The sequence below is a fragment of the Phocoena phocoena genome, chromosome 2 (genome assembly GCF_963924675.1).
Source record: "Phocoena phocoena chromosome 2, mPhoPho1.1, whole genome shotgun sequence".
NCBI classification, from domain to species: Eukaryota; Metazoa; Chordata; class Mammalia; order Artiodactyla; family Phocoenidae; genus Phocoena; species Phocoena phocoena.
In genome coordinates, this window is record NC_089220.1 from 117,156,684 (window position 1) to 117,171,064 (window position 14,381).

Here is a 14,381-nt window from a genome sequence, read left to right on the forward strand (position 1 = left end):
TTGGTTTTTAGGTTAAGTGAGATGAGGACACTGAAGGATCTTGAGCCGAGAATTGACATCTAACATGTTTTAAAAGGATCGCTCTGACTGCTGTGTTGAGAATAGACATATTCTTAGGAGGCAGGGCTGGAAACATAGAGGCCATTAGGAAGCTGTTGTGGTGGTGCATGCAAGAGAGGTGGTAGCTGGGACCAGGAAAGCAGTTGTGAGATGCCAATGAGAGAGGAGTCCCAGAATAAGGAGAGGGTCAAAGGATGGCTCCCGTTTTGGACCTAAGCAAGTGGAAGAAAGTACTCATCACCTGAGATGGGGAAGGCTGCCAAATAGGTCAGATTTGGGGGGCAAGATTAGAAATTCAATTTTGGACATGTTCGGTTGGAGATGTCTATTAGACATTCAAAGGGAGATGTCAAGGAGAAAGATATGTGAGTCTGGTATTTTATTTTTTATTTTTACTTTTTTATTTTTTGCCAAACCTTGCGGCATGCAGGATCTTAGTTCCCCGACTGAACCCGTGCCCCCTGCAATGGAAGTGCAGAGTCCTAACCACTGGACCACCAGGGAATTCCCTGAGTCTGGTATTTTAGAGAAAGGCCTGGGCTGGTGATTTAAAATTTGGGGTATTATTGGTAGAAAGATGGTGTTGGATGCCATGAGCCTGGGTGAGATCGTCAAAGAAGTGAATATAGAGAGAAAAAGACAAGAGGACCACTTAACTAATAGTCCACTCTAGTGTTAAGAATTATTGGAGAGGGGCTGCCCTGGTGGTGCAGTGGTTAAGAATCCTCCTGCCAATGCAGGGGACAGGGGTTCGAGCCCTGGTCTGCGAAGACCCCAAAAGCATCCAATAAATAAATCTTAAAAAAAGAAAAGAATTATTGGAGAGAAGCGGATGAACCAGTGTAGTAGAAGGGAAACCGGGAGAGTATGGTCTCCCCAGTGCAAGTGAAGACAGTGTATCCAGGGGGAAGTAGTGATCAACCTGGTCAAATGCTACTGAGAGGCTAAGAGGAAGGCTGAGAATAGCCAATAGGTCACTGATGACTTTGATAAGCATAGTTTCAGTGGAATGTGAGGGTGAAAGAATGGCTAGAGGGGTTTAAGAAGAGAAAGGGAGGAAAGATGTTGCAGGCAGCTAGTAGAGATGGCTATTTTGAGGAATTTGCTGCAAAGGTGAGCACATAAATGGGGAAATAGCTGGTGGGGAAAGTGGAGTTGAGAATCTACGTTCTAAAGATGTGGGTTGACTTTTCCCTCAATACCTACATCTTGTTGGTTGTCATTCCAGTCTGTTCTACCCCCATAGAATCTCAAATTTACTTCTCCCCAGCCCATTACCCCTGCCCTACCTCAGGCCCTCATCATCTCTTCTCTGCATCACTATAGTAATAGTCCAGTGTGTTCACCACGCTGCCACCAGTGGAGTCAGCCTGGAAACCACTGGCCACAGCTCTCCCTTGCTGATTCCTTTCCTAAAGGAGGAAAGTTAGCTATCTGGATGGGGGATGGATGCTGTTTCCTGTGTCCAAATCAGGGTCCCATCAGGAAAGAGAGAACACACTCCAATTAGAGTAATGTGAGGAGAATTTAATAAAGGGACTTTTTCCAAAGGCATGGGCAGGGTGTAGGGAACCACAAAAGTTAGTGCAGTTGCCTGAGATTAGTAACTGTGGGCCCTGTTACCCAGAGATTTGAAGAGGGTTGGAAGTAGAAGATATAGGTTCTGGAAATCTCTGTGAAGCTGCAGAATGAGTTTCCCCTAAGAACCTGGAAATAAGGTGGCCACTGTGAGATAGAAACCACCCTCCCTCCGTCCCTGAACAGATATGAGAGTAAATCCCAGGTGTAAATGTGCATAAACATGTGACTGAAGTATTTGCGAACCAACTAAAGACCACCAGGGTGGTGGCTGGGGGCCCCTCAGTGGGGTGGGGCTACACTAGGCCCCTAGCTGGGTGAGCAGAGATCCCATCAATTGTATTAAGTGAGCTAATAAAGGTAAAATGTTTACAGGAGTCTAGCACTCAGCAAGCACTAAGGAAGTAGCTGCTACTCTTAAATCCAGCTTGGAGACAGGCTCTGCGAACAGAAGATCAAAGAAAAGGGGTGCCCCCAAAGCAGCTGGGGAAACATATTCAGGCTCTGGTCCTGAAGATACTAGGCTGAACTGAGTCCTTAGAATCAAGACTGCCCCTATGGCGGGGGACAAGATCTCAAGGCTTCTTGGCTGAGAGACTTATACCATCCTTTCTTCCCCTCTTGGGGTTTCCAGGTTCCCTGTGCTAAACTTCTGGTAACTGGGCTTCCTAAGAAGCAGCCCAAACTGCCTTGATCTATTGATACAAATATTTGGGTCTGCCTGACAGTTGAATTTCTCTGTGTAAGTTAATACTTGGGCTTCTGGGGTTTGGACATAAGCCTGTATCCCGGCCAAATGCCAGCTCTGCCTAGGGAATTGGATCTACTCACTGCTCCAGTGAAATTGGTTTTTGGAGCCAGAGACATGCAAATTACACCCCTCAAAACAGTCTAAGGTGCCCACCTTTATAGTGCTACCTTGTGCCAGTTAATCTGCAACAAGTGGGAGGAATGAGAATGAGGGGGAAGGAAGTTCTAGTTAGAGCGGTAGACAAGGCTCCAGGGCTTAGCCAGGAAGGGGAGTAGGGCCCAAAGCCTTTGCTTCACCGTAGGTACATCCTCCTCCAGAAAGCCTTCCTTGATCCTTGCTCAACCCAGGCTGGAATAGGTGCCCTCCCATTCACATTTCATGGCACTGGTCTCACCGGGCAGGGAACATCTCTTTACTTGTCCTGACACATCTGAGCTTCTGGTAGGTAAGGACAATGCCTTATTCGTCTTTGTAAACCAAGGGGCCTGGTACAGAATACTCAGTTAATGTTTCCTTGAGTGGAAGGTTGGATGAATGAGAGACAGAATGAAAGAATGGAGAACAAGAGGGTGGACTTGTCATTTGACAAGAGGGTGTCAAACTCTCCGACTGCCTTGTTGTACTGTAATCTCCAGTGCCCAGCACAGTGCCTGGCAGAATCAATGCCCAGGGTCAAGTCCCCTTTACCTCTTCCCGGAACCCTACCCCGACCACTCCTCTCTCCTGGGTGCTGCCGGCAAAGACAGGACATCCAGTCTCCACCGGCCGCCGCACGAAGCGACACGGAACCCGATCCTGCCGGGTCTTGTTACCGTCGCTACAGATGTAGAGTCTTGTCTTCCCCCGCCCCGAAGGAAGTCGCCCAAGACAGGGTTGCTCCTGGCCTTGTCTGGGCTAGGGTACTAGGACCCGCAGCAGCCCGTATCTAAACTATCCAAACCTTCTCAGGCTTCTTCCATGAGGGCGCCGCTGGCTCTGGGGCCCCCTCCAGAGAGCAATCCCCGGGCGGCGCCACGGCCCCGTTCCCCTCCCCGGAGCTGGGGTGGGGGGCAGGGGAACGAGAGGGGGGCAGGGGAACGAGAGGGGGGCAGGGGAACGGGAGGGGGGCGTCTGCGGGTCTCCACGCCCTTCCTCCACCCTCTCTCCGGGGTCCCGGCTCTGGCGCCCTCCTTGTAAGCACCGCACTTCACAAACTTTAGGAGTTTGCCTCACTTGCGTCGCGGAAAAGGCAGGAGGGTGACGGAGCCCAGGAGGCGAGGAGGCTAGGAGGCGAGGCGGCGGCCGCAGAGCTCCGTCGCTCGGCGCTTAAGCCCCTCGTGGTGAGAGGTGTCTCCCAGCCAGGGCGGACAGGCTGGCCCTATTCCCCGACCGTCTCCTTTCTCTCTCGCATCCAGATCTCAGCGCAAGTGAGTGAGGGTGACTGCCAGAAGGAAAAGCGAGGAGTAGGCGGGAGCCCCGGCTCATGCGCCCCAGGCCAGTGGGAGGGCGGAGCCGGGCAGTCCGCGGCCAGCCAGGACGCACGGAAGTGCTGTGGAGTTCGCCCAATTCCCCAGCCTGCTTGTCCTTCTCCCTCCCTCTCCCCACCCCTCACCTCCCCCCGCCTCACCTCCCCGCCGTCGGCTATTCCCTCCTTCCTCGGGACGCCACCTCCCGGAATCGCCTTTTTTGTTGTTGTTTTGGAGCTGGCTTCTCACTGGCGGCGCAGAGGGGCTGCGAACGCTGGAGAGGAAGGCGGGCTGGGGGCGCAGCCCGCCGCCCACCGGCGGGACCCCGCGGGGCAGAGCGGAGGACGGACAGTCGGCCGGGCCATCTGCTCTCCAGAGCTCACTCTCCAAACTCCTGTTGAGTGTGTGCGTGCACGCGAAGGGTGGGGGTCCACGTCCCGCGTGCGGGGACCGGTTACCGCGGGGTTACCTTTGGCCGGGGGTCCTTGGACTCAGATCTGGGTCAGCTTCAGGCTCAGAAACTGCTGAGGAATTAGGCAAACAAAAGAGGCCACTCAGCTAGTGGCCAGAAGTCGCCCGAGCGCCTCGTCGCGTCCCCTCCTTTCCCCGGGGCGGGGGCCGGTCACTTGGGGGCGGGGAGAGGGCGCCCCAGCCGGCTGGGGGCTGGGGGCCGGGCCGGGTCGGGCCGCCGGGGTCGAAGCGTTGGCGGCCTGTTGTGTAAGCCTCAGTCCTTGTTTTCCCGGCCTGGCTCGTTGTGAAGCCGGACACATCCACCCTTGGATTCGATTCAGGAGGCTGCTGCTTTTCTCCTTGCCCCTCTTGGATTTTCTGGATTTTTGAAAACCCAGTGGCCCAGGAAGAGGAGGAGGAAGGAGGAAGGAACAGATCTACAGAGGAATGTGAGAGCCTCCCAAGGCCTGTGGAGCCAGAAGGAGCTGGGAGCCAGAGCTGCTGGGGTTTCTGGGACGGTGGTTTCTGAGTGATTCTCTTCTATTTTAGAACATTGTTCCAGTGGAGAGTGTCAAATTCTTGCCCTCTCAGAGCTGACTTCTCCGAGTCACTTGACTTTTCTTCTGGGAGTGGGAGGAGGAGAGACTCTCCCTTTCAGGGGCTGAGGAAGGAAGGGAGGAAGACCATGGACATGAGCTCTCCCTGCTCACAGGCGTGCGCAGGGAGGCCTGTTTCTGGGCCGTGGACATTGCTTTGAAGAGAGGGAGGCTGGACACCATCTGTGGGTGCTGAGACCCCGCCGTAGGGGCTGAGAGACTGAGGGCTGTGGCAGACCTTGAGTTGCTAGTGCATTCTTGGACACCCTAGCAAGTGTCCCCAGTTCTGGGCAGGACTCTGTCCTCATCTTTCTCTACCACTGGCCCAGACATGGCACTAAAAGGCCGAGCCCTCTATGACTTCCGCAGCGAGAACAAGGAGGAAATCAGCATCCAGCAGGATGAGGACCTGGTTGTTTTCAGCGAGACCTCGCTGGATGGATGGCTGCAGGGCCAGAACAGCCGCGGTGAGACGGGGCTCTTCCCTGCCTCTTACGTGGAGATCATCCGTTCTGGCACCAGCTCCAACCATGCCGACTACTCCAGCAGTCCTGCAGGCTCTCTGGGCACTCAGGTGAGCTTATACGACGGCTCCAGCGTGGCAGACCCTTCCTGGAGTGGTGGGGGCAGTGGCTTCCTCTCAAACCAGGGTAGTTTCGAGGAGGACGATGATGATGACTGGGATGACTGGGATGATGGATGCACAGTGGTGGAGGAACCACGGGCTGGTGGGCTGGGCACCAACGGGCACCCCCCACTCAACCTCTCCTACCCTGGTGCCTACCCCAGCCAACACATGGCCTTCCGGCCCAAGCCACCCCTGGAGCGGCAGGACAGCCTGGCATCTGCCAAGCGAGGCAGCGTGGTGGGACGCAACCTCAACCGCTTCTCGTGCTTTGTGCGCTCTGGCGTGGAGGCCTTCATCCTGGGTGATGTGCCCATGATGGCCAAGATCGCTGAGACATACTCCATTGAAATGGGCCCTCGTGGCCCCCAGTGGAAGGCCAACCCCCACCCATTTGCCTGCTCCGTGGAGGACCCCACCAAACAGACCAAATTCAAGGGCATCAAAAGCTACATCTCCTACAAGCTCACACCCACACACGCTGGCTCACCTGTCTACAGGCGCTACAAACACTTCGACTGGCTCTACAACCGCCTGCTACACAAGTTCACTGTCATCTCGGTGCCCCACCTGCCAGAGAAGCAGGCCACAGGCCGCTTCGAGGAGGACTTCATTGAGAAGCGGAAGCGGCGGCTCATCCTCTGGATGGACCACATGACTAGCCACCCCGTGCTGTCCCAGTACGAGGGCTTCCAACATTTCCTTAGCTGCCTGGATGACAAGCAGTGGAAGATGGGCAAACGCCGGGCCGAGAAGGACGAGATGGTGGGCGCCAGCTTCCTGCTTACCTTCCAGATCCCCACAGAGCACCAGGACCTGCAGGATGTGGAGGACCGTGTGGACACCTTCAAAGCCTTCAGCAAGAAGATGGACGACAGCGTCCTGCAGCTCAGCACCGTAGCATCGGAGCTGGTGCGCAAGCATGTGGGGGGCTTCCGCAAGGAATTCCAGAAGCTGGGCAATGCCTTCCAGGCCATCAGTCATGCCTTCCAGATGGACCCCCCCTTCAGCTCCGAAGCGCTCAACAGCGCCATTTCTCACACGGGCCGTACCTATGAAGCCGTGGGTGAGATGTTTGCCGAGCAGCCCAAGAACGACCTCTTCCAGATGCTTGACACGCTGTCTCTCTACCAGGGCCTGCTCTCCAACTTCCCCGACATCATCCACCTGCAGAAAGGTAAGAGCCAGTGTGGGCTGGAGGTCCTGACAGCATCTGCATTCTGCTGGGCACTGGGGGTATGAGGATGGCCTAGACCGAGCAGAACGGTGCAGCTAGTCTTTCTGTCTCTGTCTCATTCATATGTTCAACAAGTGTGTCGAGCACCTACCAGGTGGCAGGTGCTATTCTAGGTGCAGGGATATTATTATGGGCAGGTCTGATCCCTGTCCTCATGGAGTTCACTGCTTACCTTCTTGTTGTCTGTTCGTTCGTTCATTCATTCATTCGTTTTCTCTGTTTCTGTCTCATTTACTCATTTACCCATCATGCTTTGAGCCCTTCAAGATATCAGGCTGGGGTCTGGGAACATGGAGCTGACTGGGGCCCAGGACTTGCCCTTGAGGAGCCCGCAAGGGGTCATGGACACAGACCCAGATAACAAGAGCACAGAGTGTAGCCTGTCTTCCCACTTGTCACAAGCTTGCCTCCCTGCCTTTGCAGCTGCAGAGCCTGTTCTCACCGCTGCATATCCTATCTGTGAGCTCCCTCCCTATCTGTGTTCTGGAGGGTGGCTGCCCCTATTTTGCAGATGAAGAAGCTGCGTCCGCAGAATGGTGGTTGCACAAGGAGTCCATGGCCCAGCTGGGACTGACCCTTCCTCCTGCACCTCCCCAAGGACACATCCATCTCGGCCACCTCCCAAGCCCAGCCATGTGTTCAGTTCTCATGGCCCCCTCCCTACGGGAGGGACAGGATGGGTCCTTGTTACTGTGGGGCTGTCAAGGAACTTCCAGGGAAGTGACTCATAGCCGGGTCACCTAGGGGCACCCGGGCTGGGCTGGGGGAGGAAGCGGGGGTCCAGGGCACTACCCCCATGGTCCATCCAATTCCCCCTTCCCCAGCCTGGCTTCTCTTCTTGCCTGAGCAGTGAGTCAGGAGCTGACCCGGCAGGTGGCTGAGTCTTGGGGATTACAGGCAGGGCAGGAGAGAGGTGTGGTCCTCCCCAGGGCTGCTTGGTAACTAAGGAAGAACGTCTGCAGGGCGTGGGGCTGGCTCCCAGGCCCCTAGGCCCTGAGGTCAGGCCTGGCTTGGTGGGGAGTTTTCCTCTGGGTGAGGCCAGGAGGCAGGCCTCTGGACTGCCTGGGGGACAGCAAACACCACCACACTACCTGGTCCCCAGGAGAGTCTGGAGTAAACCCGCCTTGTTCTCCTTTACCAGGAGGTTAACTTCTAGAACTTCTCCAGCTCCCAGCCTCCTTTCTCCCCTCACTTTCTCTTCCTCCTTCTCCTCTCTGCCGTTTCTTTCTCTTCTCCACATTCCTCTCTTCCTCCTTCCCTTCTTTCAGCTTCAGGAGACATGAGGCCTGAGTTCTGGTCTTGGCTCTGCCCCCAGTTTGCTATGCGTCCCTGGGAAGTGCTTTCCCCTCTCTGGGAGTTAGTCTCCCGATCTGATCTGTAAGACAAGGGAAGGCGGACACAGTGAGCTCTTAGGCCTTCAAAGGGGTGGGTAGGGGAGAGACTCCTGGGGAGGGTCTGGTCGAGGACAGAGTGATGCCTTAGATCTGGCTCTGAGCTCCGGGCAGGGATTGGGCAGGGCTGGTGGCTGGGGCCCACTGGGGCAGGTGTCACCCTGTGCGGAAGTGGAGCCACGCTCACTGCTGTGCTACGGCCTGGGAAAGCTGGTTCAACCAGCTCCTTGGATGGCATGTTCCTGTGTGGGCAGCCGGATGGGGGGAAGCAAGGACATAGTGATTAAACAGCTGCCCCCATGCAGTGTCTGGGGACCCTCACCCAGGGCAGAGCAGGGGGCAGGAAGCCAACCCCATACTCATACTCCCAGGCTCCCACTGAAGCAGGAGGGAGTAAAGCCAGACTGGCCTTTCTGACCCTGGGGCAGGGAGACAGAGCTGAGCGAGGCCACTTCTGAGTGTCCACTGGAGGTGTTTCTAAGGTAAGGGGCCTGGGGTGATGTGTTCAACCTCAGGCAGAGGCTGTCCCACCTTCCCGGACCTGGAGGACCCCTCCCCATTAAGCCAAGTTCTTTTGGGCTTACTCTTCCCCCTTCTGGGCTCTGCACTGCCACTCCTAGGCCCGTGGTGGGGCAAGTTAGGGAGGGGGGCTTGGAATCTGGCTGAGACAGAATTGGGGGAACCACAGCCTGATGGGGGGAGGGGGGATCCCATGTTGGCCCTGTGGATGGAGCCCTTTCACAGAGGAAGGAGCAGGAAAATTGGACCCTGGGTCCCCAGGATTCTGTCCAGCCTGTTCATACATCTGAAAGATGGCAAGCTTGTGGGAGAGGCCTTGGAAGGAAGGAGATGGGAGGCCTAGGAGGGGTCAGGAGACCAGGATTTGGACAAATGTTGCCTCTGAGGTGACCCTGAAAGAGTTTCCTCGCCTAAGAAAACTTAGGAAAATGGGCCATGGAACCTGGTTGGCACTGAGGTGCCAGCCTGTCTGCCCACTGGCCCAGCCCCTGGAGCTCAGTTTAGGGGTCTCCTAAGAGAAGGGCAACCATGTAATTTACCATCCAAACCAGGGCAATCTTGGGGGTGAAAGAGAGCCTTAGTAATAGTTACCCTGGGACAACAAGGGGCAATAGTGACTGTCCAGGGCCCCTGCCTGAGAGCCAGCCGGGGCAGGGCTCGGTCCTAAGACTCATCACAAGCCACGGAGACTGGTGTGGTTCCCTCCGTTTTCAGATGAGGGGCAGTGAGGAGGAATGATAATCAGAGCAGGAATTGGAGCCCAGGTGTCTCTGACTCCACAGCCAGGCTGTTTCTACGGTGCCAGACAGATAGGGGAGGGAGCTCCCTAAGGGATGGGTGCCTGGGGTAGACAAGCCAGAAGGGGAGGGAGCAGGGAGGGGGTTGGGTGTTCTAGCACCAACTGAGCTGGCATCCTTGGCAGGCTGGAGGCAGGCCCTGGACCACAGAGCATGCGTGGAGGGGCCATGGAGCTCTCAGGTTGGCCAAGGCAAAGTGGCCCTTTTGCAGGACCAAGTTCTTGCCTGGGGGAATAGGTGGGTCCAGCCTCTATGCTCTGGGCCATCATCTAGCTCTCCCTCTACCTCCCCTCCTAGGCTCTGAAGAACAAAGAATTGTATCACCAGGAGCCACCACCAGCTGTGTCTTGGCTGGGACTGAAAAGCAGTTTGCACATAGTTACGAGGGGAGCTGTTACTCTGTCAGGTGCCGTCCCATTTTACTGATGTGGAAACTCTAAAGTGCTATTCCGCTGTGAGCAATTGTCAGCAGCATCACATCTAGTCCAACATGTCCCATTTGACAGTGGGGAGACCTGTAGCCCTTGTTGGAGGTGACACAGTGGGACTAGGACTCAGACCTCCTGCCCTCAACCTAGGGTGGGTGGTAACTACCTCCAAGAGGTAGGGACAAGATAGATTAAGGTGGCAGTTGAGGGGATATGTCTGGGACCCTGGGGCTGTGAAGCTCCAACCCTCCTTTCCCTGTTCCTGGGACCCAGCCTACAGGACAACTGCCAGGTTAGGAGGTGCCCCTGGGCCCTCGGCTCTCAGGTTGAGTCCTAGGTGGAATGTGTCAGGTGACGGGAGACAGTCCTGAGCCCTGAGTCCCAGTCTGTCTCTGGGGTGCATTAGTGTTAGCTGGTCCCAGTCCCACATCGGAGTCACAGGGTGGAGGTGTGACAGGGAGCAGGGTGGGGCCTCCCCCTTCCCCCACAGCCTTTGCCCCCCATCTCTGGCTCCCTGCCTGTCTGCAGATACCTAGCAATTGCAATAGATTCATTCCTATTATCTGGGCCTCAGTTTCCTTCCTCTAAGGCCACGGGCAAGAAAACCTTTCTTAAATGCAAGTCCACCCCCAGCGCACCCAGACTTTCTCAGGAAGGTGGAATCCAGGCTAGTAGGTGCCCTTTGCTGAAGCCTGACTCTAGTTTCTTTGTCCTGCTCTTTCCTACTTTGCTTCTTATGGTTCTTTTTACCCCTTGGGACCTTCTCAAATTCCTAAGTCCATTGTCTGGATGCCCCACACATATGCCTGGGGGATCTGGCCTAGGCTCCTTGCAGTAGAAGTGGTGTCTACCCCCAGCTGTTCAGGGATGCCTCTGGGCCAGGCATCCCCCACTTTTGGAGCAGGAGAGAGGCTGTGAGCCCCTCGGCAAGTGCCCTCCTGCCAGGTCCTGAGTTTCCTCTGCACAGTGTGGGGGTGGAGAGTGAGGGGTGGTTGTGGGTGTTGGACAGCTAGTCTCTAGGGCCACTCCAGCTCCGAAACCTCTCAAGGGGTCCTCATCTTGGGCCTTGGGGTGATCCCTCTCCTGCTGCCCAGACGTGGGCAGTCAGTATGGAACAGGAGGCGAGAAGTGGTTCAAGGAAGGTGGCAAAAGGATGGAGTGGGCTGGGAGCTGGGGACTGCAGAGTTCTTTTAGGTGCTGTGTGAGCAGCCCTGGAAATGCTCCAAATTTGAGTCTGTCCACTCGAAATGCCACTCTTTGCCAATTAGCCACACACTTGCCGTCTAATATAGGTACCGCTCCTTCTAAAGTCATTCAGAGTTATTTCCAGCCTGTAGTAGATGCTCCATAAATGCATCCTGGATGCATTTGAACAACTTGGAGTAAAAGGAATACGTTTCAAAGGTCCATGAGAGACCTCCTTAAGGGAGAGGTGGGAAACATGAAAAATGAGCGTGTTACTTGTGTGCAGTGGATGCTTTTGAAGCGCTCGGGGAGTGTGCTGTCCTCCGTGCCAACCCCTCCCACCTCCTTAATCTTCTTCACACAGTGGATTCACTACAGCCCTGCAAGGAGTACCTGCCAGGCGCAGGGAGACTGCCTCACCGCCTCAGCAACTGCCCCCACCGGCTTCAGCACGGAATCCGTCAAGTGCTGTTAATTCAGAACTGAAATTCTTTCACCAAGTGCTTGTTGATTCATTCACATTCTTCCAAATTGGGTCCCTTCCCCAGGTTCATCCCCTGACCCCCCATCTGTCACCTGGTTATTATAATGGCTTCCTCTAGTCCCCTGGGGGCTGGGGTGAGGAGGGAGCAGGGCCTATATGTGGGGAGACACACACAAAGGAAAACTCCAGGTGGCTTTTGAGGCTCTGTTTTAGAATCGGCTGGGTGATGGGGGTGGGGAGAGCCCTGGTGAGCTGAGATAGGGAGGCGGTCTGCCTGGGGGATGCTCCGTGGAGAAGCGGCACCCCATCAGAGCCTTGAATTACGCATAGGGATCCAGGGGGCAGAGATAGGAAGGTAGGAAAGAAAGCTGAATTTGATGAACGTGGGGTCAGCGTGGAACGGGTGCAGGGGTCAACTCCCAGAGGGCCTCACAGGCCAGGAGAATGGGGGACCTAGCTCTGCAGGCAGAAGGAAGCCAGGGGAGGCTTGGAGCTGTGGGTACCCAGCTTGGCTGCTCTTCAGGTGTATGGCGAACCTCTCAGAGGCTGAGACTGAGGTGGGGAGACCCATGAGGGGCCTATGGTAAGCAGTCCAGTGAGGTTGAAGCAGCTTAGCAGACACAAATCAGGATCTGCTGTGGGCTAGGCTTTGTTCTGGATGCTAGAGACATTGAGCTCACAGCCCAGAAGGAAGGAGTCAGAGAAACCACAGGGTGGTAAGAGCTGTGGCAGAGGGAAGCCCAGGGCACCTGAGAGCACTGGGAGGCACCTGATGTACTGGGGCTGCAGGGAAGGCTTCCTGGAGGAGGTGATGTTGGAGGTGAATGGGGAGCCGGCGTGAGGGGTGACGAGGCCTGTGGTGGGTGGGGATGGCCTGGTCCTAGAAGTCAATCAGCTGGCAGGGCAGGTCAGGTGTGGGCTGCTGGTGTCACCACAGGTTTGGAGGGAAGATGGTGCATCTGGTTTAGGATGTGCTGAAGGTGAGGGTTTGGTGGACATCCTGGTGGAGACACCCAGGTGGCTGGACCATGGGTCTGGACTCATGGAGTCCAAGAGCGAGGCCTTAGTTCAGCCGATGAGGGTATTGTCTGCCTGGACCCGGGTCTCACCGGGGGGTTAGGGAGCGAACTGGGGAGACCGGAGCCCTAACTTGTCCTTGTCCTCTGCTCTGCCCGTGCCAGGTGCCTTCGCCAAGGTGAAGGAGAGCCAGCGCATGAGTGACGAGGGCCGCATGGCGCAGGACGAGGCAGATGGCATTCGCAGGCGCTGCCGCGTGGTGGGCTTCGCCCTGCAGGCTGAGATGAACCACTTCCACCAGCGCCGCGAGCTCGACTTCAAGCACATGATGCAGAGCTACCTGCGCCAGCAGATCCTCTTCTACCAGCGGGTAGGCCAGCAGCTGGAGAAGACGCTGCACATGTATGACAGCCTCTGACCACGTGTCCCTGGTCCCCTCCCCGCCCCTGGGGCCTGGTGGCTGCGATGCATGCTGCCCCCCAGACCTTCCCACACCAGCAGTGCCTGGCTGGTCAGGGGTGGGCTTTGGGGGAGTCATGGATATCCCTGGGGAAGTCCCCCACCCCTTAGAGATAGGGGCACAGCAGGGGTGAGGATGGGGCCAGGAGCCCTCCAGGCCAAGGCCTGGGCTGCCGGTCAGTCACTTGAGGTCAGGCCAGGGTCTTAGCCTCCCCTAGAGCCTATAGCGCTCGCTCACCTGGCCACCATCCCCTCGTTCATTCAGCAGACGTGCAGGCCTGCTGCGGCCCCGGGTCAGACACTGGGCATCCAGGGCTGCGACATGCCTGCTCTTGGGGTGTCCCCGGTTGAGGTGGGGGTCAGACCCAGAAACAGGCAGGGGCAGTACAGAAAGATTGATGGTAAATAGCTCGCAGAAGGGACCACTCGTTCTGCCAGTTAGGGATGACTCCATGGCGTAGTGTCTTGAAGAATGACAAGGACCTGCCAGACAGTAAGTGGGGACAGTAGGTGGGGAGGGCATTCAGAGGAGAAGAACAGCATGGGCAAGGCTGTGGAGGCATGGAAAGACCCCGTCTTCTCTCCTTTACCTTTCCCAAGCAAGTTTTTTGTTTGTTTGTTTGTTTTTGTGGTACGTGTGCCCCTCACTGCCGTGGCCTCTCCCGCCACGGAGCATAGTCCCCGGACGCGCAGGCCCAGCGGCCACGGCTCACGGGCCTAGCCGCTCCACGGCACACGGGATCCTCCCGGACAGGGGCACGAACCCGCGCCCCCCGCATCGGCAGGCGGACTCCCAACCACTGCGCCACCAGGGAAGCCCCTTCCAAGCAAGTTTGGTGCACCCCTCAGTGGTGTCCCCTTGTGTGACAGAGGGGAGGGATCTGCCTTGCTCCCATGCCCCTGTCCCCGCCCCACCTCCGCCCCCCCCCACCCACAGGAGGGGCTGCAGGCCAACTCCCTCCTGACTCCCCTTCACCAGCTGAGCCCCCTCACCCCTTGGTTCGGGGACCATGCAGCATCTTTGCCCTGGGCTCAAGGTGCTAAGACAAGCCTTGGATCCCAGGACCCTGGTGGCACCTTTCTGGAGGGGACACCCAGAAGTTACTGGGTATTTGAGTTCACCAGCAATAGCTCCCAAACTCCAAGCAGGCTTGGGCCTCAGGCTCCCAGGGGCCAGCTTACCCACCACCCCAGGGATCCTCGGCCCGCCTGCCCACAGCCAACCTCACTGTGATGCCGGTTCAGGTCCTGGTGGGATTGTGCTGTCTCCTACCCATGTTTACATCCTCGAGGGGGCTCCCCCCACACCCCCAGGCCAGCGCGTGGTCCAGCAGTGGGTTGGGGGAACTGACAGGTGCC

At 56.7% G+C, this 14,381-nt stretch overlaps 1 protein-coding gene across 2 annotated transcripts; it reads left to right on the plus strand.

The window, feature by feature from the left end:
- The first annotated feature begins 5,211 nt into the window (after window positions 1-5,211).
- SNX33 (sorting nexin 33) lies at window positions 5,212-13,286 on the plus strand. 2 transcript variants are annotated; one of them, XM_065872356.1, is made up of 3 exons: window positions 5,212-6,682; window positions 12,728-13,014; window positions 13,047-13,286. In XM_065872356.1, exons 1-2 carry the CDS (start codon window positions 5,212-5,214, stop codon window positions 12,979-12,981), a joined length of 1,725 nt encoding a protein of 574 aa, XP_065728428.1. In that variant the 3' UTR covers window positions 12,982-13,014; window positions 13,047-13,286. The 2 variants fall into 2 exon arrangements, with proteins under 2 accessions (XP_065728428.1, XP_065728429.1); XM_065872357.1 differs by lacking the exon at window positions 13,047-13,286 and having other exon boundaries at window positions 5,212-6,417; window positions 6,640-6,682; window positions 12,728-12,981.
- Window positions 13,287-14,381: the final 1,095 nt, after the last annotated feature.